A 27666-nucleotide genomic window follows, 5' to 3' on the forward strand; every position below is an offset into this window, starting at 1 on the left:
ATTATGCCATCACAGTTGTTCTATTCCCCCCTTCATTCCCCTCCACCCTGCACACCCCTCCCCCACCATCCCCCCTTTAGTTTATGACCACGTGTCTCAAGTTCTTTAGATTCTATATTTCACCTACTATTCTTGCCCTCCCCCCTATCTATTTTCTATCTACGGTCTATGCTACTTATTCTCTGTACCTTCTCCCCCCTTCTCCTTCTCCCACTCCCCTGTTGCTAACCCTTCATGTGATCTTCATTTCTATGGTTCGCTCCTGATCTAGCTGTCCTCTTAGTTTGCTTTTGCTTTAGGTGTGGTTCTTAATAACTGTGAGTTTGCTGTCCTTTCTTATTTATCTTCTTTTTCTTAGATAATTCTCTTTAAGATTTCATATAATAATGGCTTGGTGATGATGAACTTTTTGAACTTGATCTTATCTGAAAAGCACTTTATCTGTCCTTCCATTCTAAATGAAAACTTTGCTGGATAGAGCAATCTTGGTTGTAGGTCTTTGGTTTTTATGACTTGGAATACTTCTTTCCAGCCCCTTCTTGCCTGTAAGGTCTCTTTTGAGAAATCAGCTGACAGTCTGATGGCAACTCCTTTGTAGGTGACTGTCCCCTTATCTCTTGCTGCTTCTAGAATTTTCTCCTTCATTTTAATCTTGGCTAATGTAATTATGATGTGCCTTGGTGTATTCCTTCTTGGGTCCAAGTTCTTTGGGACTCTCTGAGCTTCCTGGATTTCTCGGAAGTCTATTTCCTTTGCCAGAATGGGGAAGTTCTCCTTTATTACTTGTTCAAATAAGGTTTCCACTCCTGGCTGTTCCTCTTCCACTTCTGGTACCCCTATAATTCGGATGTTGGAGCATTTAAAGATGTCCTGGAGGTTCCTAAGCCTGTCCTCATTTTTTTGAATTCTTGTTTCTTCATATTTTTCTGTTTGGTCATTTTTTCTTCCTTCTGGTCCACTCCCTTGATTTGAGTCCTAGTTTCCTTTCCATTACTATCGGTTTCCTGTGCATTCCCCTTCATTTCAATTAGTTTAGCCTTCTTATGTTCCTCTAATTTGTGGCTAAAATCAACCAGTTCTGTGAGCATCATGATCACCAATGTTTTGAACTGTGCCTCTGATAGGTTGGCAATTTCTTGTTCACTTAGATTTATGGGCTCTTAGTTCTTCTTGAGCTATGTTTTGATCTATTCATGCCTGTTACGTATGAGGAGAGGTGCCTTAGTTGTTCACCAGGGTGGGGCACCCAGGTCACTGGTTTGTGATGCTGTATGTGGGGGCAGGTCAGAGAGGGAGCAATAGTGGTCCCCTCTGCTTCTTCTCGACGCTGGGGCCTGCCCGGTCTGTCTCAATGCTCGCTCCTTCGCTGGTTTATCTGCGAGCAAATGTGTGACTTTGGTCAGCCAGCCACCTTGCACCTTCACTGGGTCTGCCTGTCACTACCCCACACCTGGGATTCGCCCTTGGCTGCCTGGGTTGGGGGATCTTTCCTGCATGACCCCACTAGGCTTTTGGCTCTGCCCCTTACCAGCGTGGCTGAGTGGTTCGTTGTCGGACTCCGTATTGTTCAATTTTCTGTGGTTTGGCTGCATTTATTGTTGCTAAAACTTTGTTATTTTTAGATTTGGTTGTGCGAGAAGGCAAAGTGTTTCCACCTACACCTCCATCTTGGCAGAAGTCTTCTGCATCCATTTTTAAAATAATCATCCTTCATTTGAAATCAAATGCCTTAAAAATAAGGGATATTATTATTATTGTAACTGTAAAATCAGCTCAGAACAGTCCTATTCTATTTAATGAGATACTGCACTGTTTTACAGAGGCAGAAGACCAAAACTGCAAGTCACTCAGGTGAAGGATGCACTGAGGAGAGAACTTGGACCACCAGCTGCACCAGAAACCAGTCTCTCTCTCTCACACATACACACACACAATACACACACAGAGAAAACCAAAGGACCAGGACATATCCAGAACCTGAACCCTGAAACCCTTTCAAAGTGAACAGTCCATTGACCAGGAAGATCCATTATGGATACCCCTTACCATAAATGGCCAAGTTCCAAGATCCTCCAATTCAAATTTGCCCCTACCTGTTCCCTATAACCTCTTAAAACCCTTAAACTAGCCCAGTGAGCAAGACGGGTTTGTGACACCCTAAGTCTCCCATCTTCACTCCTGGCACCTTCTTAATCAATCAACTTGTCCTTCCCTCAAACTCTGACATTTGAGTTATGACCTTTCAAAGCCTCAGTACAGGAACCATGGTCAGCAGTGATTTTATAGTAAACAGATATTTGAAAAAAAATATTTACTGGGAGAAAGTTGTTCCAGGGTTTATATAATTAACTCATTTCTTTTTAAGAATCAGCCCAGTAATACATATATAAGCCACCTTATCCTTCAAAAATTACAAACTGGAGACAGACAAAGATGTAGATAAACCATTTGAATATAATAAAAGGTACTGGTAACACAAATAGGCTCTTCTTCAAGGCCACAATTTATTAGAAAGAGCTGCCTGCTGGGTTGCCTGCAAAATGCCATATCCTGAATTTTTTTAAATATTTATTTATTTATCTTTAGAGGGGAAGGAGAGGGGGAGAGAAACATCAATGTATGGTTGCCTCTAGTGTGTCCCCTGCTGGGAACTGGCCTGCAGGGAACTGGCTTGCAACCCAGGCATGTGCCCTGACTGGGAATTGAACCGCGATCCTCTGGTTCGCAGACCTGCACTCAATCCACTGAGCTATACCAGCCAGGGCCCATATCCTGAATTTTTAAAGAAAGAGAAACATTCACAGAGCAATGGACTGGCAGCAACTCAGTAATGAAGGAGAAGGGAAGGAAAGAGCAAATGTAAACATGTTTCAAACTGGAGCTCGCTTGACCCATGAACCACCTTTTAGAAGGTGTGGTACACTGGCGCGTCCTCGCACAAGCGTCTGACTTGAATGCCACTTCCTGGGGGACAGGGGACTGAAAACCTGCAAGTGCCAGACGCCTGTGTTCAAAGAGCACTCAGTTCTTAGTTCGTAACACGAAGGACTCATGCAGATTTTTAAAAGGTCAAACATGTTACAAAGTGAACTTTTACCGATTATCTTTGGAGCTTTTAATATCTTTAGAACTTGGACTTAACCTTTAAAAAGCAGTCTGACTTCCTAAAATGTCTCAAGAGGAAAAGAGCCTCCTGCTAGTGCAGCTGTAACAGACAGCACACACAAGGGCTCCACTGAGACTTGGAGAGGCCAGCGTGGAGGGAGCGCTCCATTATGTCAACGGGATGGACCGCATTCATCTCGGGACAGACATAAGAAAAACATTACTTCTATCCTTTCTTGTTCCATACTTCTGTCATGCTAACATACATAAAAGTCAACACTGACCTTCAATATGGCTTTGTTTTGTGATGCATATTTCTGCTGATTTGAGAAATTTTATGTATTCTACAAACATTCACTGAGTGGCCACTATGTCCTAAGCATAGTGCTAGACAGTTTGAACAAAATATAACCCCTAGCCAGAAGCTCTTGTGGTCTACCAGGGGAACACTTAGACCAACAATGGAAAAATGCCATAATAAAGGTAATAATAATTGATGACACATATTGAATTAGAACCCACCAGACCCAAACCCCCTCTCCTTCCCTTCCCCTCTAAAGATAAATAAATAAAATCTTTAAAAAAAAAAAGAACTTTATACTTCCTACTTCATTTAATCATCACATTATTGTCATTTCATAGGCAATGAATTTGGGACTTACAAGTGACATGACTTGCCCAAGAACATTTAGTTACAAATAGGAAAAGATTTGAACTCGGATCCCCTGACATCAGAGCACAGACGGTAAACCTTTACATCACAACTCTGCAGGGGACTGTGGAAGAACAAAGAAAGGAGCCCCGTGGGGGTGAGAAGATGGGCGGGGATTCCAAAGATGATTTCGGCGATCTTTCAGTTATACCAAGTCTGAAAAAGAATAAATTAGTCGGGTCCTGAGTAGTTTCATCGAATTCTTCAGGAAAATAAGTTAGTCTTGCCAAAGGAAATGTTGGAATTGCCCTAGATTTATTTAATATCCTGAAGAAACAACCATAAAAACATGCTCAAAAAATGACAAACACTTTCACTATTCCTATTGAATAAAGCAAAAGAAGATGTCAGGCTGAATAAAAGCAGAAATGACCTGCATTTTAAAAATCAACAGAGGGCAAACATTTGTGAACAAGGAGGCAGTGATGAGAGAGGCCTTAGGGGCTACCAGGTGGGCCTGTGCAATGCCACCGTGATAGGGAGATGGTCACCGGTGGCGGTGTGGCCACACAGGCTGGCTCTGAACGAGAGTAAGGCCAGTGGGGGCACATTTTCCAGGCTGGCTAAAAGTGAAGAAAGATTTTAACAAATTAGCTCATCTTCGTAACTAGATGCAAGCAACTTCACTCAATTCTTTTCTATAGACGATAGTGCTTTGGCCTCCCAGTGACCCTAGGAAGTATGAGTTTTTAAAGTATCCCTATTTTATAGACAAGAAAAAGAGGTAACTAGAAGTTAAAGCATGAAGCTACTTGATAAAAGAATGGGATGGCATTTGTTACTCTAATCTTTCTAGTCAAAATTATGTGTCTCATTACCTCAGAATCAGGTTCTTAATTCAATAAGCATATCTTAAGAGCTCACTCTGCATAAATCACTATGCTGGCACCTAATGGGCAAAAAATGGATAACATGTGTTCTACCCCCAAAGAACTCCTTGTATGCATCACTCTGCTAGAGAATTACCAAATTACTCCTTCATAATATAGTGAATGATAATGGGCTAAGGCCGCATTTCTCAAACCAGTGTAACACTAATTCCCAGATAAGCTCCTTCCAAAAATCAAAGAGTTTCCATGGTGAAACAAGGCAGGGAAATGCCATCTAATACACATCTGACCTGGAGATATGAAACATACATCACCATATGAAGGGTTCTGGTAACTCCTACAACGCACAAACCTGTTTATCTTTGTGTAGCTAACTGATCAAACCAAGCTGAACAAATCTCCCATTGCATACACTTTGGGAAAAGATGGGTGATGTGTCAACCCCACATGGGCTATTTTTGCATTTGTCCAAAGTATCTTCCCCAAGGAAGTATCTGTGAAGGCAGGGATTTCACCCTTCTGCTGTGCCAATATGGGAGGTGCTGGCGGATGGTTCCTTTCCCACCTCTCCAATCAGTTTCCATAGAAAGCCGCCTATTTTATCTTAGCCTGGGATATGATGTGAGAAGCCAGCCCGATTTCTTCTCTTCCATTAGCCAATCACCAGTCAATCAAGTGCATTATTTCTGGCAAGAGCTGCACTGACTCATTCAGGTCTAAAAATAACTCTTGACCACATGTGGTACATCTACATCCTTCTCCAGAATCTAATATCCACAGCCATTCATTGCAAAGTGCTGCTCAATTGTAATCACTTTCCACTAATACATTCTGATCTGGCATGAAAGGAGGCCATATCAAATAACCAAAATCCCCCCTTCTCTTGGGTTCGTTTGTTATGTAGAAATTTTGCCAGTATTAAGTGTTCCATCACAATATTTGGCAAATACACATTGGCATTCATACATTGTACATTTTAACAGATCTGGGGAGGAATGAGTCCAAAATAATCATTCCAGCCTTTGAGAGAGAAAAATATATGCTCTAAAGAATGTTTCTAAGATAGCATTTTGGTTATAAATCACTCCCCGAGAGCCATCCCAAAGTACACATCAAAGAGTTAGTGTTTTAAACAAACTAATCTTGACTCATGTTTAACTCTGGGAGGAGTGGTCTGGGAATATGGATTCCATTGCTTTGACATAACTGAAAAAAGGTTCCTTTTATGAGTATTGCAACGAGAAACATGCATGCCTGCGAGAGCAAATGTTTGGGTTTGAGCACATGAGTCCCTATGTATAGAAATATTTTTAAAGTATAAAATATAAACAAATATAAAGGAAAAGTGGGGAATATGATGAGCCCTGGCAGGTTCACATCTAATGGAAACACATCTGAGCACCTAGAATCAGCCAAGAGGCCATTCAGAGTGCAAAGACTCAATCTCAGCTCAGGCTTCACGCCTGTCCCGCCTTTGGGGCCCAGAATCACGATATGTGAGGCAATGAGACTGGGGTCAAGACTATTCCCAGTTCTCCTGAGGATGGCTGACATCCGCAACCCTCCTCCAACAGATTTGTGCAGGCCTCCAAAGTGATACAAAATGAAAACTGAGACTCCACATTTAGCCAGTCAGCAATCAAGCTGATTCCCATTGTGTCATAACAGAGTAAGCATGGATAGTCCTTGCTGATCAATTCAAAATGGAATTTTCTTTCCCTTTTGCTGAATTCTAATGTAGAATATCTACGAGAATGAATCTTTTTCAGGAGATAAGTTCAAGTTCAGACCACAGCCTGGTACCACACAAGTTTGATGATCACCTCTTTCTGCTCAGGAAGAGAGCTGGTGGAACGAACAAATACCTTCTCTGCATAATCCACTAATCTAACCAAGTAAACCTCTCACTTGCCAGCTCTCCTGGCAAGGCTTTGTGTGTGTATGTTTTGTTTTGGGAGAGGTTCCTCTATTATGCTAACTAAATCCTTACGCATTAGCTACATTTTTACATTTATTTGTTTATTTTTTTAATCCTCAACCAAGGACATGTTTATTGATTTGAGAGAGAGAGAAAGAAAAACATTGATTGGTTGCTTCCTATATGCACCCTGACCAGGAATCAAACCCACAACTTCAGGTATGTGGCCTGGTGCGGGGATGGAACCCTCCACCTTTCAGCGAGCGGGGCAACACTCCAACCAACCAAGCCACCTGGCTGGGGCAAGCTACATTTTATTTTAATCCAGAAAAAGAATTTAGATTAAGAAAACTAACAAACTCGATACCTGGGCAACTTCATCAAAGTTTTAGTCAAGTAAATGAATTTGTCAAGCTAACCATCATTTCCCATTAGCTTAATCACAAATGTTGTTTCAAACAAAACGGTCTTATAAGGTGAAAATAGTTAAGACAGTTGCCCTCTTTCAAAAGCAGAGGCCTCTTAAAACATCTACCCTCTATGAGCCACCTTGGAACTGGTAAATTTCAGCATTCAGCATTCTATAAACATAGTTCCTACTTTCTAGTCACTTATTTTTCAGTGACCAAATCCTCCTGAACTGAGGTCCCTGCTGTCCTTTCACATCCTTTACACTGTCCTTGAAACCACTGATTCCCAGTTCCACAAAGGGCAAGGACTGTCTTGTACATCACTGCACAGCCCACAGAACCTGGCCCACCTAGAGTGTGTGGGGTGCTCAAAAAAAAATGAAGCATGTATTTCTTATTTCTTAAGATATCTTCATCTAAAAGGAATTTAAAGGCCATCTAAGAATGCTTCCTTTATCCAAAACTTCCTAAAAAGTTAATTCATGCATTATCGAACATATATTGATCAGACTTCTCCACTTTCCAGTGTTAAAAACAATACAATGGACCCAAAATGGAGTCACTTATGCTAAGCCCCATGTCACCAAACCAGGACAATTATAGTTTCAGCTCTCCCAGAAATGGAATCTTAAACCAGTCAAGCAGGAATCACCTGTAGTTAGGTTGGCTGCCTGATAAGCCCTTGCCATCCTCTAAAGGAAAGCAACCTTGCAATAACCAACTTGCTTCTTTTTTTTTTTTTTTTTTTTTTTGCCTACAGCTTCCTTATTCTCGCTCTCTTCTGTGGAAAGTCTTCATTTTATTTAGCACCTTGGAGCTCCTTTGAATCTGCTGCCCAATTCATGCATTGTTGGATAAAGCCAGTAAGTTCTTTCAAACTTACTCAGGTGGATTTTGTTTTACAACACTAGTTCCCAGAAGCTTTCTAACTTACTTATGTCCTCTTAAAAGGTGGGGTGGGGGAAGAGGGGAAGCTATTGTGCTTGAGATTATGTAGTGTTCATAATAATACATTACAATTAAAAATACAATAAACATTTCATATTCAACTATTAAGTAATACCATGACCTTAAAATTTGCTTCGCTTAAAAAGAAATTATAAAGCACATAACAAAAAACATTTCTGAGTTTGTCTTCATAAAATGAATTAAACCTGTGTATTTTGTGTTTAGGAGGAACAGACCATTACGTTTTTAGATACTGTGTTATTCAACAAAGGACTGATCCACTTTCTTCTCCCTAATGTGTGCTGGGCACCTGCAGGCTGTAGATTTGGGCAGGAGCGGCCGGAGGGGTCCCTACCTTGTAGAGCTTGCAGTCTGAAAGACATATTTACAAATCTTGACAAACTATACATTCCAGATATTCAAGCCAAAGAATTCTTGTTTTCATTTTCAAAAGTGTATCACTTTCAAACAGTGACATTATGTTAGACTTTCACTTCTAAACTTGAAACAGGACAACGAAAGTAAGCATTAGCTTTCCTATAATTTCCTTGAAAAAATAGCTGAGGTTACTTTTTCTATCAGAAGCCTCGGTCTTGAAGATAACTCTTCAGATCAGAAACATAATGGGGGGAAGCCCCAAGAGCAGTTTTAAATACTGCTGATTAATATTATATGAGTCACATTTAACGTAAATGAAATACCCAGGAGGAAGATGTGTAAGATAACTAGCTGTAAGGAAACGTCACCTGAAATAAACACCTGGTCACAAACCACTCATCCCAAGTATCAAAAGCAGAATATTCCTTTTTCCTTAGAAAGGTGGAGTCCAGTTTCAAAATCCGAATGCCTGTCAGAAGCCACTTTCCCACCCTCGGAGGAGGGTCTATGGGATCTGAGCCTCCCAATGTTGCTAATTTCCTTAACATTTCCTGCGCATTGACAGTGCTCGTGCGCCTAATACACACGTACAGGTAGAGATGGGTATGCAGAGCCTGAATAAAGCTGGTGCTCCGGAAATTCGGCAGCAAATGATAAATGGCTTTTCCTGGTCCCTCTAAGTCCCCGCCTTCTGCACCTTAGCTTTCTTTCTACTCCTATATGCAAGGGAGGTCAACCTTCTTCCTGAGGATTGTTACTCCCTCGGGTCTTTGATACAGCAAAGTGAGAGTGACCGCTGGGCTGGCGAAAGCATAGATTTGCTTGCTACGTGCTCCTACCTCCATCCCTCTAGGCTCTCTGGCCTAAGCTCACCAAAAGGTGGCCCAACGGCTGGGGCAGGGCTTGGGGCTGGGGAGGGAGGGAGAACCGCGGAGACTGGAAACCGGCAAACCACAACGCTCTCGGTCAGGCTCATCTTCATCTCCATCCCTCCCCCTAACTCCCATCTTCCACCGTAGATGCCCTTTTCCACTAGCACCGCTGGGCCCACCTTTCCCTCGCACCCCCACCACCACCAGTCCAACCGTCTACGGCTCTCGAGGGATGGACAGCGCGCTTACCAGGCTCGTGGACACCAGGGTTGTCGGACAGCTCGATGACCAGGAGCTCCCGGCCCTCGAAGCTGCGCCCCACCGTGTAGATCCGGCTAACGGCGGTGCACTGCAGCCACACGGACACCAGCGCCTCGCGCAGCTCCGGGTAGCGGTGGTACTCGAAGGAGATGCCGTCTTCCTGCTGCAGCCGCCGGCGCCGCCTCATGCCCGCGGCGGGCGCCCCGGGCTCCTGGGCTTCGGCGCCCAGCAGCCAGGCGCAGGCAACCAGTGCCCCGCACAGCGCCAGCAGCGCCCGGCCTCTCCGCCCGGCCATCGCCCGTGCCTTTCTGCAAGGGCGGCCTCTTTTGTCTGCCTGGCCCCCGGACTGAGCTGGCCGGGCTGCGCTAGGGCGGCAAATTCTGCACCAGCCTCCTCGCGTCTCACCTTCCCGGGTGGAATGAGTGTCCGCCCGTGCGCGGGGGCCACCCAGAGGAGAGGGGCCAGCAGCGCTGGGCGGGCTGCACTACCCGCTGCCGAGCCCAGGGGAGCTGCAGGAGAAACCACTGCGAGGAGGGGCGGCCGCGCCGCGCGCCCAGCTGATGCTGAGCAGCGCGGCTGCTTGCGTGATCTGTTGGCTCAGAACCACGTCAAAAGCCAGACGGCTCAGGGGACGACACAGGTGAAATGACAGCTGGGGTCCGGGTTTGTAAACGTTGTTTTCATTGAGAGAGCCATGACGTTGAGTGTGGAAAAAACACTCTTGGGTTGTGAGTGGAGCCCTCTAAAGTGACCTCTAGTCCAAGCCGGCTTGGGTTTCCATCTTGATGCTCCAAGAATTAGAGAATATTCCAGAAATAAAGAAACTGGCATCTGCGTGCCTTCTCCCCGTGATGTATCTCTAGTAATGTTGTGATAGTTCAAACACAAACCCAAGGGATGGATTTTCATTTACTGCAAGGTCTGGCTGGAAAACAGAACAGTTTGATTTACAGGGTTAACAGACTTTTTTTTTTAATCATTCTATCAGTTTGCAGATGCAGTTGTTAATTGTATTATGCACATTCCTGAATTATTCCAGAAAAAAAAAAGGTAAAGATAAAGTACAATTCTGGGGGTGCACTAGACAAAGGATTTATTTTGGCACTAAGATTAAATCTTTTAGGAGCTGCGTTTCTGGGTGGTTCTGGCTCTGGTTGTAACCAAGATGTGGCAGGACTGCAGATACCTGAGGCCTTGATTAGGGCTGGAGAACCTTCTTCCAAGAAAAAATAAAAAGATTAAATCCTATCATAAAAAGAAAACTCTGATAATAAAAGATAACATCTGCATTCTCCTCTCCAAGTTACTATAAAAATATCAAATCATTTACAGCTTTAAATACCCAGTCTGTACACAGGGTTGATATTCCTGGAGCAACTCTGGAGCAGATGTTATTCTGATGAGGTTGCCATTTGGATTCAAGAACAGCATGAATCTAAACAGATAAATAATCCACTGGGTATTCCCACCAAGCAGAAAAACTGGACACTGTGTATGTCATTTTTCATACTAGACATTTTTTTCTTAAGTTGCTCTTTCTCCATCTAACAATGAATTGCACTGAAGTTAAAAAAAAAACTGTCTCCTAGAGTATGATCCAGATATTTAAATTATTTTGCTGGATCCCCCCCAAAAAAGTGCTGCTGGAGAGGCTGGTTTTCAACCCCTTTGCCTGTCTACATTCCCCCCAGCCATGTGGACTTCGTTTGGGGGCGTTTAGGGGGAAGCTGCCCTGCTAAAGACATGCCATTGGGTTGAATTGGGATCCAACCATGTTCTTTGTCGATGCAGGCAGAGCTAAGAACTGGTTATTTTCCACTATGACCAGCCTGTGTTTGATTACATGGTCCAGAAGTTTGAAAACCAGAGTTATAATTATGCTTCTAAAATCAAGCCCAAAAGAGCCACCTTGGAAACATAGAGATGGAAAACAGAGTAGCTGAAAACCAGTAACTTCAGAAGGGGAAGGTTAAGACTTTCATGTTAGCAGTTCATGGTCTCCATACTCATTTGTGACTAGGTGGGGCGTATGAAGTAGTGACGACACAGGGAAACATGTTATTCTGTGTGGCCCTTCAGCTGTCTCTTTAAACAAAGGGCGTGTTTTCTCTCAAATCTCAACTTTATGGGTTGTTGTTTACTTTTTTAAATAATGGGTAGAGTCCTATCAACTATGTGGTCTCACTTGAGAGGGCTCTCTTTGCATCCTAGAAGTTTCTTTCTCTTACCTATAAAATGAAAGGTTTGGATTGGATTATTCGTTTGTGAAAGTGTAGACTCCTAAGTCTGAGGTGGGTTCCAGGTTTTAATAAGAACTCTGGGTATTTCTGACTTTGATTGATGAACAAACATACTTCAAGAAATACTGTTTTATGTTTCCTAAAATCTCCTTCTGATCTAAAATGCAATGGTTCTGGAAGTTTTCTCTTTTAGAAAAATTCCTGCTCATCTGGCAGGTGACAGAGCTGCTCATTTATTATTGGGCATACCACATATACCAAAGAATCAGTTCAAAGGAATTAAACCTTGGTCTTTGAATTTCCGGTCTATTTTAGGTGTAGGTCAGCTTCACTGGAGTGTATACTACTTGTTTGTGACTTCACAGGCAATTAAATAAAAGGTGGTATGTCCATCCTGATTGCTAGATAGGAAATCTTGCATGTCAAGTCTCTAATGTTTTGAACTTTGCGTACCCATCGTAAAACATAGTAGGCAATCTATATTTCAAATAGTGTGTGTGCAAGAAAAAGATCTTTTCTTCATGTCACTTCTGGACTTGTACATGGGCATATTAGGCTCCCCAGACCTCCATTCTACATTACATCTGCCATTTTCAAATCCAGAAACTATCTCTTTCTGTATCTCAAACCTTTTATTTGCTCCTTCTGAAGCCCTCTCTAAAATTCATCTACACCATAAAAGTTCTGTGAACACTTAGCTCTATGGCCCTCCAATGGTGTGCTAAGTGCTTACAAACAGTCAGCTCTCTGGGGTGGGGGTGGGAACGGGAACTTGATTTAGAGTGTCTGCTGATTTCTGTGGTGTAAATATCACCACCATGGCTGGTTTTAACAGTGTGACATCACTGAGTTTGTCGGTGGAGAAGAGGTATGCAGCTGCACACCTTTACACGGTGTGGGGGTGTGTACAAATTCTTTATACGCCTCCTGTTCAAGAGGGGCGTTCCATTCCCTCCCTTCCACTTAAGTGTAGACAAGTGGCTTGCTTCTAGTGAACGTAATACAGCAGAAGTGATAGGATGAGTCTATAAAAATTAGGTTATAAAAAGACTGCAGCTTCCACCTCTCTCTCTCTCTCTCCCCCCATCTCATCCTCTCTCCCTCCCCTTATCACTTGTCCTTGGGAGGAATTTGGCTGCCATATTGTAGAGAAGCCCACACAAAATCCCTGCAAAAAATCTGATGGAGGCCTCTGTCTGACAGTCTATGAGACTGACATCCTCAGTCCAACAGTCTATGAATTACTGAGGCCTGTCAACAACCACATGAGCAAGCTTGAAAACAAACCGTTCAGCCTCAGCTAAGCCTCAGATGGCTGCATTTCTGCCAGCTTGATTTATTAGAGACCTTGAGTCACAACAACCCAGCTAAGCAGCAACCAGAGTCCAGATCTACAGAAACTGTTCAGGAATACATGTTTGTGGTTTTAAGCTGCTGCGGTTGGGGTAATTTGTTATGCAGCGCTAGATAACTAGTACATACAGCATCTCTCCCGTATAGATACCATGGGCACAAATAACCCCAGAAATAGCAATAATAAGATGTGGCAACATAAAAAGTGATGAATTTTGAATGTTTACTGTCTTCGTTCTTCACATAATTTATTTAATTGCAAGTTTATATAATTTATTCTTTGTAAATAATGGCTGCGTTTAACAAGTGATTCATATAATTCCTTCAGCTGTAATGACTGGCACTTGCAGTTTGGAATGACGGTCTGGAGGCACCCACTATATCCATCCCTGGGCTCCATCTCTCACTCAGCACCACTTCCTCCCTTGACGACTGGCCCTTCTCTGTATTTCCACACAGTGGCAATATTGTATTGCAATTCACCTTTCATGAACCTTCTACATCAGAATCACCAGGTGAGCATGGCCACATTTCAGACCAATGGAAATCCAATTTTCTGGGGATAGGGCTTTCATTTGGATATGGCTTGCATCAAATCTGCATTTGAATAAGCCCTCTCCAACCCACCCCACCCCACCCCACCCTCTCGTGGTGATCCTGATACACAATCATATTGGAGGAACAATGGTTGAAGAGACTGATTTTGAAGCTCGATAGAACATAGAACAATGTTCTAATCCCAACTCTTCTGTTTCCAGAAATGGCTCAGTAACTTCATCTAAAAATGAGGGACACTATGAGCATTCCATGAAACGGTGCCTGCAGGGGTAGGCACGAGAGAAGTGCTCAACGTACAGAAGCCTCTGTGTCCCTCCCCTCCTTGCTGGGACCAACCGCTCAATCACTGTACCCTCTCATTGGCCACTGCAGTGCCCATGGGGGCACTCCTGCTTCCAGATCCTTCCTCCTGCTTTATGAACTCCAAACACCAGTGTCTGTCATTCATTGCTAGCACTGAAGAGATTCTCTTAGCCAGCCTTCATTCAGCATCTCTCCATTCACACTCTGAGGTGCACTGACTGGAGCTGCAGTTGCTCACATGCTGTTCTCACTTGTCTCATCACTGGGTTACCCCCGTATCAAGAGTCAGTCAGGTGTGCCACCAAAATGTTTGTGCCAGGTTTACTTGTAGTGGTGAAATTAAAAATTAGGCAAACTGATAAATACAAGGGTAGAAAAACAGTTCAGGGCTTTGGGAAGCATTTGCATTTTTAAAATGGAATTAGGTATAAAGAAAACAGCAAAGGGCTGATAAAAACTCACAAAAGTCTCTCACAATTCTGTTATTAGATTGGTTCAAAAACCTGTCCCTCTACTTTAAAGAAACTGAAACTGATAGTGATAGAAAATGCATTATGGAAAAAAATGGCGCTGTTCCTACAATCAGCAACCAACCAATGGATGAGTAGGAGGTCTGTCCAGATGGTACCCAGCCATGTACTATGAAAAATAGACATGTACTGAGGAAGATACAAGATACAAGAAACATTGTACACAGGACAATGATGCCTCAGTCCCCTCAAAGTAGGCACCTTGGGACCTCACACAGTTCTCCCAAACACCATCAGCTGCCCTGTCATATTTTTCTGAATCTCATCGATGGCTTAAAATCTCTTCCCTTTCAAAGGTGATTTTAGTTTTGGGAAAAGCCAGAAGTTGCAAGGTGTCAAATCTGGGCTGTAGGAGGGCCGAGTCACCTGGGTGACTTGATGTTTCCCCCCCAAATTGCATGAGATGTGATTCATGAGTGGGCACATTGTGCTGACGAAGCTGCCAATCACCAGTTGCCCATAGCTACAGCCTTCTCAATCATCCAAATAGTTTCCACCGAGAAATGTTCAAGCTTAATGCAAAATTGGATGCAGATTCATTGCTCTACTGGCTCGGTCATTTTGAATGTGATGGCCACACGGTACACGTACTCATTCAACAATGTCTACCACCCCCACAGACTAGTACAGTGAAGTTGTCATTATTCACACACACGCATTCCAGTCCACTCTCCTGGCTGCCAGGTTACGTCATGTCATGCAAACCATTCTTGTTTTATTGACAATGGCGGGATCTTTTTTTGGACAGACCTCATATAAGCTAATGTTTTAAGTTAAAATAAATTCTTAAAATTATGCCTGGACACGTCATGTTCTTATGATTCTCTTCTTTCACTGATTTTTCTCCTTAATGAACTCACTACCTGTTCTATTTGTATCGGTTAAGATATTTTCCATAGCATACAGGAAAAAATCAAATGCATTCTGAACACGCTGCTTGAATCATCCGACAGCACTTCATCCACAAGTAGCACCACTGAAACGTTTAATTACCAACTCAAATCCAACGTGGTCCAAAGGCTTTATCATTGTTTTTCTATGACTCTACGCTGCACAAATGCTCTCTATCCCAGTGGCTACACCAGTCTTACTGACCATCCAGCAACACTGCCCCACTGAAGTACAGTATGAGCCATACATGTAATTGCAGATTTTCTAGTAGCTATGTTAAAGACTTAAATAGGGACAGGTGAAATTAATTTTAATGATAAAGTGTGTTTAACCCACTATTTCCCAAATATTATCATTTCAGCTGGTAATATAAAATGTATTAATGAAATATTTTTTCATGCTAACTCTTTAAAATCTAGTGTGTGACTGACATCATAGCACACCAGCACAATTCAGACTGGCTGCACTTCAGGGGCTCAGTAGCCACACATGACTAGTGACTAGTGACAACTGCACTGGACAGCCAACATTTCTGGCTATTCTTACATTATTATTTTCTAAAATGATTCCTTCTGCTTTTTCTTCACAGTTATTAACCAGTCATTTCGTGCTTGGACTATGGCAACATCCTCCCCTGGTGGTTACTCCTCTCCATCACTGGTTAACACCACCTTCTCTATTATTCACCTTGTTGACACTCCCCTCCCTCCTGAGATGTCTGTCATTCAGTGGGCCAAAAACAGTGCCAGGAGCTTCTTCCTCGGGGAATGTCATTAGAGAGCCTAAGGAAATCTTACTTCTTATATCTGCTCCTGCTTCTTTCACTTCATTTTCTCTCTCAAGCAATTACTTCAAACTCCTGCACCACCATCCCCCAAACTACAACCATGTTTATATCCACATGATCCCTACACCTCCTCAGCTGTCTGTCCTCCCCCCAGAGCCAACCTTATTCCCTAGTCCCTGTTCCTATGCTCCTCTTCTGCACCAGGCAATCTTACTCTCTCCTATACTTTCAGGTCCTCTTTTGCTTCTTGCATTTCTGCCTTTGCACAATTCTCTCCTATCCTGAAGGAGGAAAGGGAAGGGAGGGAGGGAGGGAGGGAAATTCTCACCTGAGTTCGCTTTCCCCATTAGTCATCATCCAAACACTTCAACTTTCTCACTTCCCATTCACTCTTCTACTTAACTTTTACTCTATACGTTCTACTCATCTAGTAAGAGTTAACTAACACTCAATGACCTTTCCAGGGCTTCCTCAGGGCCCCACACTTGACCTTTGGTCCTGCTCCATCTTCATGCTGTAGCTCATAGTTTCAATTATTACATCTCCGCTCCATGTTTATAACTCCCAAGATTTAGAATCCTATATCCATTCCATCCCATTTAGAGACTGAGACCAGCCTGACTTGTGTGTTTGCCTCCACAGCCTAGCACAGTGAGTGATACTGTCATAGGTGCTCAGTATGATTACAGATGAGTGAATGAATCAGTCAACTCTGCTACCAACTCCCTTCCAACCATACACAGACTTTCCCCATGTTGTTAATGCTCTGCTTACTCAACAAGCTCCTCTGCTCCCATGGTCTCCTGCAGGATCCCTTTACTGACGTGATGCTACAACCAGTTTCCTCTTCAGTCATCAACCACATTTGCCAAGTTGCTTGCATGCAACAAAAGTCACTCGACTAGTTTCTTATTTTATCCGTGTAATCATTCAATGTAGTTCCTAGTCTGTCTACATTCTTTTTGTCTGTATTATAATTTTAAGTCTACCCTGCCACAAATACAATATTCAGAAGAGAAAAGTGGATTTTCTATTATGCTCTTACCTCTAGAAATTAAATTACTGAAATGAAAATCAAATTGCCAATTTCTATTAGGTAAACACCTCCAAGAATGATGAGTTTTCCCTTCAGCTGCTGGAAGCTGACCAACACAAACAATGCACAACAACTTTAGGATGTAAAAAGCTAGTGATTTATGACTCAGGGGCTATGAAGCATTTCAAAGAAATACAGAGATGTACAGGAATCTTTCATTATAAACAATTTCTATGCCCTGTTGATTATGTCACTTTTCAATCTATATTTTCTGTACCTTTTGAAATCTCAAATGTCCAAGAAAGAAAGCTGTTCACCTCTTTGTTTTATACAACATGCAAGACATCAAGGTAAAACAGTCTTTTATTTGTAAAATCTGGCCACTCCCCTGCAAGAATACAAAATTATAAGAGTGTGTAAATAGGTTTTGTCTGCACGTATATGTTAAAAGTGTCCTATCTTGACCATCACTTTAGAAGGTTCCCTGTTTCTAGATGGACTGGCCAAGGTGTTGATGAGGTCAAAATTAAGGTTAATTAATAACTCATGTACACAAAGTAGTCATGAGAATGTAAAGTACAGCATAGGAAATATAATCAATAATATTATAGCCCTGGCTGGCATAGTTCAGTAAATTGAGCACGGGCCTGTGAACCAAAGGATGGCGGTTCAATTCCCAGTCAGGGCACATGACTGGGTTGCAGGCCAGTTCCCAGCAGGGGACGCATGAGAGGCAACCATACATTGATATTTCTCCCTCTCACCTTCCCTTCCCCTCTAAAGATAAATAAATAAAATCTTTTAAAAAATAATAATATTATAATAACTGTATGCTGCCAGGTGGGTACTAGAATTATTGGGGGAAATCACTTTGTAAATTATATAATTGTCTAACCACTATGTTGCATAGCTGAAACTAATATAAAATAATATTGAATGTCAACTATAACTTTAAAAAAAATTTTTTAAATGCATGTACAGAGAGAAAAATAAACAAATAAGCAAATCCCTTACTCATTACTAGGACTGCACCCTTAATTTCAAAGAAGCTTTGTGAGTGACAACAAACCCAACCCCCACTGAAGGGATCAGCCTGGAGGTGGGTGAGTGGTCAGTCAGATGTTTATTTGCCAAAAAGGAAGGAAGGAAAGAAGGAAGGAGAAGGGAAAGGAAGGAGAAGGGAAGGGAGGGAGGGGAGGGGAGGGAGGGGAGGGGAGGGGAGGGAGGGAGGGGAGGGAGGGGAGGGGAGGGAGGGGAGGGGAGGGGAGGGAAGGAGGAAGGAAGGAGAAGGGAAAGGAAGGAAGAAGAAGGGAAGGAAGAGGAAGAGGAAGGGAAGGGAAGGGAAGGGAAGGGAAGGGAAAAAAGGAAGGAAGGAAAAGAGAGAGAGAGAGAAAGGAAGAAGAAAAAACTACAGCCCATTCATCAAGGGGATGCTCAAACACTATTTGGCAATAACTATGAATCTAACCCATTACATGATTATTGTTATTGTGCGCTTCAGTGTTGATTGATCAAAGTCTTTGAAGTTAAATCAAGATTCTCCTAAACCCTAAACACGACACTTGCTTTGGCTGTTTTGTTAAAAATTAACTCATATAGAGTCTTGCTCCAAGTTAATGAGGATGGATTGATTTACTCCAGGGTCCTGCATGCAGAGATATGTATGTAACTTGGGAGCGGGCAGAATCCAATACAGTACCTGGTAGATGAGGGGCCAGCAGCAATGGAGTGGTAGCTTCCAAGCAGGACTAGCCTCAGACTAGAGGGGCTAGTTTTGCCTTCTCGTGTGTGATTTGATGAATTGTTGTTTTCAGGGGGACCCTATAGTAAAAGGAATAGAGTGTAGCCAAAAACCTAGATGGGATTTGTGTAAGAGAAGAAGGGGAAGGTGGGGAGAGAGGAAGTGAAGGAGAGAGAGAAAGAGAAAAGAGGAAAAGGAAGAGAAGGAGGAAAAGAGGAAGAGGAAGAGGAAGAAAAAAAAGGAAGAGAGGAAAAAAAGGCAATTGAAAATCAGTAATATCTCTATTCAAGAGCCTTAGGAACTTTATAAACTTCATCTACATCCATGTGATAAGTGTGGGAACTTCACCTTCCTTACAGATGAGTAGTCCTAAATCAAACTGAGGAATCTCTATCTTATTCAAGCATAACAAAAAATAAAATGAAATAAAACACAGCATTTATAAACTATTTCAGGGTTTAACATGCATTTTCTAACTTCATTCCCACAATGACCTCAATTATTATGCACACTTTACAGAAAAGCCACCTAAATTCACAGAAGTCAAATTCCAAAACCAGGATACATGGGAGAAATATTAACTCAAAGATATATTTTAAAATTACCCCTCATTTAATTTCTTTGGATTTGAGCTGACTCTATTTCAGGGAAACGTACTATAAATCTTACCATGTTACCATGTTAAATTCATTAAACAATGAATTTAATTTCCATGTCCTCCTCCCATTTGTAAAGAAATAATTATTCCTATACCTATACCAACTATACAATGTGATTTCTATAACAACCATAAAATGTGCTGGTGGTGGTCATCAGATTTAACTTAAAATGATACATTCTACTATTTAAAAACGAGATTCCAAAAATGGAGTAAAAAGATAATATAATAATTTACAAAATGTTGTGCTAGGCCCTAGCAGGTAAGGGAATGTATAGCTTTATGGGGTTTAAGTTTTCCACTAATTGATATACTCATGTTTGGGAATGAAGTTATCAAATGAAAGTCAAATGCCACACTCTAACCAAACATCACAAAAGGATGATAAGTTTTCTCTTTGGCTCTGAGATGCTGGTCATCTTATAAATTAAAAAATGTTATAAATAAATGAGATCTTTATTTATAATAGTTCAATTGCACAGAAATCTACAAAAACTGTAAACATTACACAGACTTTCATTATAATCAATAATCATATCTACTTGGATCTTTAATATGCTCATTAAATGTTATGAATCACTGTTCACCCCCCCCAAAAAAAAAACCAGGTTTTCTCCCAGTCTACTTCATCTCAAAAATGGCCTCATTATGCATTTATTTTATTATGCATTTAATTTTATTTAATAAAATTCCAGCCCTGACTTGTGTGACTCAGTAGATTGAGTGCCAGCCTGAGAACCAAAGAGTTGATGGTTCAATTCCCAATCAGGGAACAGTAGCGGGCATGCAAGAGGCAACCACACATTAATGTTTCTCTCCTCCCTCCCTTCTCCTCTATCTAAAAACAAATGAAATCTTTAAAAAATAAATTAAATTAAATTTTAGTTTACGTCTTCAATCTCTTCCCTTTCCCCATGCCCCACACCAGCAATTTCTATCAATTCTATCTTGTATAGAATATCTATATATTCTATATATATCTATATATATCTATACAAGTATATATTCATATATCTTGATCCCACCCCTTCTTCCTAAGGCCACTGCCACTACCCTAATCTAAGCTACCACCTTTTTCTCACACAGACCATTGCAATGGCCTCATATCCCGTCTCCCACTTCTACCCACATAGACTTTATTACTCACAGAGCAGCCCATTTTCAAAATGTAAATCAGATTATATCACTCCTCTGCTTAAACGTTTCCAGCAGCTTTCCAATGTTTTTGGAATTCTCAACTTCTTACCATGGTTTCACAGTCCTACAGAATCTGTCTCCTCCCAAGTACCATCTCTCATATCTTCCTGTTCATTTCCTTCACCATGCTCATCCCAAAATCGTATTTCTTCACTTACATTACTTTCTTTTCCTTGTAGAAGATTAGCACCTTGAGGGTAACCCATAAAGGAGATTCAGTAACTACTTGTTTAAAAAAGGAATCCTAAAACATCAATTTCAAAGAACCTATGCACCACAATGTTCATAGCAGCACAATTTACAATAGCCAAGAGTTGGTAGCAACCTAGGTGCCCATCAGTAAATGAATGGATCCAAAAATTGTGGTACATATACACAATGGAATTCTATGCAGCAGAGAGAAAGAAGGAGCTACTACCCTTTGCAACAACGTGGATGGAACTGGAAAGCATTATGCTGAGTGAAATAGGCCAGGTGTTGAAAGACAAATACCATATGATCTCACCTTTAACAGGAAGCTAAACAACAAAACAAACAAGCAAGCAGAATAAAAACAAAGACGCTGAAATAGAGAACAAGGGGACAGTGACCAGAGGGGAGAGGGAAGGGAATTTAAGGGGAAAAAAAGGGGAGGGATTTGGAGGAACAAATAGGAAGGACACAGGGACGAGAACTAAGGGGGGTGGAAATGGGAGGGAGGTGGGGAGCACGAGGGGGGGGGGGCTGGGATGGGAGAAATAGACACAAAACTGTACTTGAAAAATAACTAAATAAAATTTTTAAAAAAGAAAAATTAAATAAAAATTAAATAAAAAGTAAAAAAATGAAATGTGTCCTAATATTTTAATTTAAGCCCACACAAATTTTATGCCTTTTAAACTTTAACAATTTTAAGAAAATAACCAATATATCTCTAAAAGGATATCATTCATAATAACCTTAATACCTCAGATCTTTGATCTACACCCTGTACTACCTATTGGCTTTAGTCTTCCACTCTCTGACCACATTTTACAAATAAGACTACTATTTAGAGAGGTTTAAAAGTTAGTACAATTCATATAAATAAGAAGTGGTGAAGTCAGAATGGTGGAGATACACAGCATTATTTCCATGGTATAGAGTAGGGCTTCCCATTCATTTAGTCATTCAACAAACCTGTATCTAGAAGCTACTCTGTGTCGGTAGTTACTTGGTGGAATGTTGTCAGTGGGGAATACAGAGTTGATTAGCACATGGTTCCTATGGGAGAGGAACTGAGAGTCCATCGCCCAGGGGACGGACTCAGGCTTGCCTTGTCCAGTGATCAGCGTGGAGCTAGAACAAATCACCAGGCACAGGAGAGTTGATTTCAACTGGGAGTTAGCAGAATTGAAGTCTGGAAAAAACAGGTGCTGTTAAGAAACGACTTGCTGAGTATTTTAAACACTTTGGAAAAAACATACCATAAATATCCTATAACTAGATTGGCTAAATTAATTAATTCACAGACTGAGGACACACCACACCCCAGCTGCTCGGGAACCCCCTTGTGGCGGGAAGTGTTACCAGACATACTGAGTCATTACATTTTCCTGTATAAAGACATTAGGTTTGGCTTCCACGCTGCTTAGAATTCTCAGGAAGGATTCCTTCAAGCTTCAATGTTTCACTTGTTCTGTCTGGTTCCTCGCCTCAGCAAATATTTTGGCTCCTGCAGTTTGCTTACATGTAACACTTGCAGAAACCCTCTACCATCTGCCCTCAACAGCCCAACTACCACCCCTTATTTAGTTTCACCTCTTCCTAGGAACTAGTTTCTTCTTATTTTGTTCCACCCGCCTCCTAACACCTCTGCTATTTCATTAGTCATTGACTTCACTCTCCCTGGATGTCAGGACTCACCTGTGCTCAGCTGGACAGCCAACAGGGCCCAGGGCAACAGCACCGCATAAAAAAAGAGGCTCAAGTGGTACCTTGAAATGATGGGATTACCTACGAGAGGAGCTAGAGAGTAAGTGCAAGTTAATCGCAGATGCCCTGATGGGAGGAAATAAACCACAAATCCCTATGGTCCTCCATTCTTCCACTTCGACCTGCTTCTTGTGCACGCTCCCTCATCTAAAATGGTTCAGAAACAAACTCCAAAGCACATCATGACCTACCTTTATTGCTCCAACTTCTCTCATCATCGCCCCACATCTCCCATTCATGCAGTATGTGGGTATTCCATGCTCTTACTGTCAGTTCTTAGCACATGCTGTTCCCTTTACTTGAATTACTCTTCCCTTTCTGCCCATCCCCCCCACTCCTCCATTTCTGGGTAACTATTGCTATCGGGGGTCTCAGATTTAACATAACTTCCTGCAAGAACCTTCTCTAACAGCTTCCATCAAGCAAGAAAGGTCCTGCTGCCATGTGATCCTAATCTCTCTTGTGCCTCTGTCTCTTCTCAGAGCTCTTTAATAACTGCTTATTTAATCAACCATAATCTCCAGTATATACTATAAATTCTGAGGGCAGAAAGCATGTCTCCCACGCCCCCTAGCGTATGCTAGGAGAGCCTAACTGATTGAGTTCATATGTAACTGAAACCAGTATTTATTGACTGAATATATAAAATTTTTTAAAGATTTTATTTATTTTACTTTTAGAGAGGGGAAGTGGGGGAAAAAAGAGGGATAGAAACATCAACGTGTGGTTGCCTCTCGCACACCCCCAACTGGGGACCTAGCCCACAACCCAGGCCTGTGCCCTGATGGAATCAAACTGATAAGCCCTTGGTTCGCAGGCCGGTGCTCAATCCACTGAGCCACACCAGCCAGGGCTGAATATATAAATTCTTAAAGACATCAAGCTATGCTCCTCAGTTGACATCTGATACTCCATTTAAGTCAAGCCTCAACAATTTAAAAATCGCTTGCTCAAAATCTACATTCATTCTGAAAGCTGCAGCCACTTCCAGAACTACAGGAAACAGCTCATGATTATGAACGTGGGCGGATCTGAGAGAAGCACTGTTCTGAGCTTGGGAAGGACCCATCGTCACCACTGCCTGTTTCTGTCAGTTCACATGGAAATACACCTTTAACCAAAGGAAACCTGGAATACAGCTCTGTCAGCTTTGAAGCCCTGAGTAGAGTAGATGAACTAGTCAGGACTTGCTTTGTCGCAACTAAAATAAATTAAATTCAAAATGGTAAAACGGAAAGGGAGAAATGGAACGAAGGACACATTAATTCACATAAAGAGAGCTGGCCTCTTTCCCAGTTCTTCCCAGGACTCTGCCAGCATTAGGAATCTCTATCTATCTAGCCATCTACCTAAGGGTTACTTTCTGGCCTCAGCCTCTGTGTTAGCCTCATTCTTTCTGTGAGAGGGACATTTACAGTGTTTTCTGTAGACAGATTCAGCACCCTGCTCAATGTTCACACATAAAATCCCAAAGATTTGGGGATCAGACTGGCAGGCTTGGGTTAGGAGCCTATTCTCAGACTAATCCCTGGAGAAAAGAAAATTGGGTATTACTGTAAATTACACCTAAAAATTGAGATCTAAAAGACAAGAACAAGTAGAACCTCAAACAGGGTATCTATAAAGACTAGACACACAGGTAAAGATACATTATATCATCAAGCACATAATTCAGTTTGTAAGAAAAACTGACTTTGTAGACTTCATAATGTCCTTCTTAGCCTAGAGTTGTGCTTTTACATGCTCTTTATAAAAGTAAAGGTCAAGATTTTTTGTGATGTATTTCTATCTTGCTCCTTGCTTTGGAAAAGAACCACTTTCCTCAACCATCCCTTGGCCAGAATTAAATCTTCATCGTCACCAAGTTCTCAGTCTGGGACGGTTCAGGCTATAAACTATTAAAGCAGTGGGCTACCCTATTAAAAGGAAATAAATACTTCTTAACAGTGGAGTCTCAAAATGCCGTTGCCTCTTGTTACTTGTCCTCACTATCCTGTATTAATGCCTTAAAAATACAAAGTTGTCAGCCATCAGTCTTGTGTAAGAAATTCTATCTAGTATGTAAGGTTAGTGCAGTAAACTAAGGGATATCTAGAGATCACCCTTGGACTATGCAGTAAAAATAAACCAGAATAGAATTAACATAATTTAAAGAGACCATTCACTTTGGTAAACTAAATTGTCTGGGGCAATAGCCACCTGGACTACCTGGTTCCAGAGTTATTTTATGTTTTTAATCCAACAGAGTATTTCTCAGAGCAGGAAAATCAGTTTGAGAGATGTTATAAGGGATGCTACAAAATAAGACATGATTCACTTGTATTAAATTTTTAAGAACTGGTAAAATGGTTGATAAACACCATTTCAATGTAAAATTTCTAACCAAACTGAAATTTTTTTTCAAATTGAAAAAATTTTTAAGCTTTTTAAAAAATAAATCCGCTAAGTTACAGTGCTATGAACTAATAGCTATCTTAAGTTTAAATGTGCATTTGGTGTTTGTATCAAATTTATTACCTCTACACACATCTTACAGAAAAATATTTGTAAAAGCTGAATATATCATTGGTATGTGCATAGAAAAATCGGTTTCCAATGAAATGGATAAATACTGCTTTCAAAATTTCCATTTCCTTGGCCCATTTGATAAAATATTCAAAAATAAATTCAGAAAAAAAACAAATAGTTGCTTTAATTTGCAGTTTTTTTGTTGTTTCTGTTATGTGTTAGGCACTTTGCCTGTTTTTTTTTATAGCTGTGTTTAATCCTTGAAACCTTGCAAGACAAGCATTAATATTCCCATTTTACAGAAAACAGAGACTCAGTTCACTTGCAACCTGTCCAAGGTCACACAGGCCACACGGTAAACAGCACAGTCTGGCTCCACATGAAGGCCTATGCAGTTCTTTCCTCTGCTGTTTCCTTGGACCTCACAGTTCCAAGCAAAACAAATGACATGAGTTGGCAATTAGTTACTGCTGTACGGTGTGTTTGCTCTCCAGTGGTCTCAGCTGTAGCCCCTTTCATGTCTATTATAGAAAGGAGATTCAATTCCAGGCAGATGATTACATTTAACAGCTTTTCAGGTCACTGAGGACACAGCAGCCTTCTGAAATTTCAACAACTCTGAAAAATCTCCACTTCTTCCATGGAAGTATTCAAGCCAACAGCAGGTAGAAAAATCTCTCTGTATTACAATCTTAAAGTTTCTTCAAGTCTTAAGGAGAGAATGTGGTGAGTTTTTTAAAGAAATAACCAAGATTCTAGTATCCTGGTCTTCTATTTAAAATTTTTTAAAAAACGTGTCCATACTGTTTCTTAACGGTTGAAATAAATGTTTTCCCAAAAGATAATCGAGTCCTACATGTAGCAGTTACTCTATTTAATAGAACTGCTCTACACTACACCTCTATATTTACTTAAATGATTTTTCTGTCATTGCTAGACTTCAAATCATTCCTGATTACTATCTTTTAAATATTACTCAAAATAGGACACAGTAAACATATGCTTTTCCATGCGCAGCTAGCCAAAGCAGAGTAAAATGAGACCATTAACTTCTCTGCAATTTAAGCTTGACAATAATTCAGTTTAAGATTATCTAAACTTTCAGATATTCTTCAGTTTTTTCAGACACATATTGCTTTTCATCCTGCCACCCTCTATTTGTACAGCTGAACTTCAAATGAAGACAAAAACTTTAGATCTTGATTCTGTCGTGTGGAACAAAGTGTTAGCTTTTTTCCCTTTGCCTTAATTACAAATCTGACAAGTTTGCCTTCAAAGGCATTACTCAAATCTGTAACAAATCTGTTTAACTGAAGGTGCAGGCAAAGCCTCCGGTCACTACATGAGCAACTCATTAGTCAAGATCATCTGGACTCAGTTGTTAGAGCAGCCGAGAGTTTAACTTTATTCCTGGTCAAAAGGGAAGGTAGTCAAGCTCTTGATCCAGGTAGTAATTACACAATTGTGATGACTCATCAACCTGTGTGCTTGTTTGCAAAATGCACTCAACTAAAATTTTCTAACACTGTATTGCAAAATACTGAAAACCAGCATTGCAATCTCATTCAAAACTCGGTGTACCAAGTCTTTGGGTTACAGGTCCCTAATCAGCATGGTCACCCCTGCCATGGCAGGTTTATTCTCTAGAGACATTGAACAGAAATTGAACAGAAGAGGCCCAGAACTCTCCAAATAGAAGTCCTGGGTGAGGTGGGTATAAATCTGAGAAGAGGGATTCTGTGAAAGAGCACCTACTTAATAGGGGAATCTTAAGCCACCTTTCCATACGTGATTCCCAGAATGATGGCACATGGGCATATTCTTCCCCAGAGATAGGAAGGCTCTTCTCTGGAGAAACTGAACCTGAACTCAGGCTACAGAAAGTCTGAAATGACTGACCTGCTGCCTGATCATCTAAAATAGTTTCACAATCACATTTGCAAATTCTTTCCCTCCTCAGTCATGCAATTCATTTGAACTTGGAAACTTCAGAGTCCTTTTAAAGCTAGTACCCACTTGATTAAGTACCTCCTCCTATTAAGATTCAGTTCCCTCTTAACAGAACTATTTTGCTTCCTTTTCAAAAAAAAACCCAGAAACTCGTCAGAAGATGGCCCCATACTTTAAAACAGTAACAATTCAGTAAATCAGAATTATCAACTCCTGATTTGAGTTAGAATTTAGATATTTGAGATTAAATCAGCCCTAAAAAGTTTAGCTCTATTCTTTCATACATTTCCCAGAGAAAAGAGCTGCTTCAATACCCTTTACTGAAACAGGTCATTGGAATCTCTCACAATAGACAGCCCAATAAATACATGTTGAAACTGTTAAATAAATAAAGCAAATGAAGCACTTACAAAAAATAAAATCATTCCTTTTACTACAATACTTAATAATTTAATGATTTCTGTACTTTTCCTCATAAGAATAAAATAAAAGGTGACAGCTGATGTTCAAAACTGGAAACCAGGTAA

At 41.2% G+C, this 27666-nt stretch overlaps 1 protein-coding gene across 1 annotated transcript in view; it reads right to left on the reverse strand.

The window, feature by feature from the left end:
• The window catches only part of CPE (carboxypeptidase E), a 72656-nt gene extending 62677 nt beyond the window's left edge, over positions 1 to 9979 (reverse strand). The window contains exon 1 of the mRNA XM_053658742.1: positions 9423 to 9979. Coding sequence (XP_053514717.1) covers positions 9423 to 9729 — 307 coding nt within the window. The 5' untranslated portion in view covers positions 9730 to 9979. The remainder of the gene's footprint in view (positions 1 to 9422) is intronic.
• Positions 9980 to 27666: the final 17687 nt, after the last annotated feature.

This window comes from Artibeus jamaicensis, unplaced genomic scaffold (genome assembly GCF_021234435.1).
Source record: "Artibeus jamaicensis isolate MK-2021 breed Jamaican fruit bat unplaced genomic scaffold, CSHL_Jam_final scaffold_537, whole genome shotgun sequence".
Taxonomy (NCBI): Eukaryota; Metazoa; Chordata; class Mammalia; order Chiroptera; family Phyllostomidae; genus Artibeus; species Artibeus jamaicensis.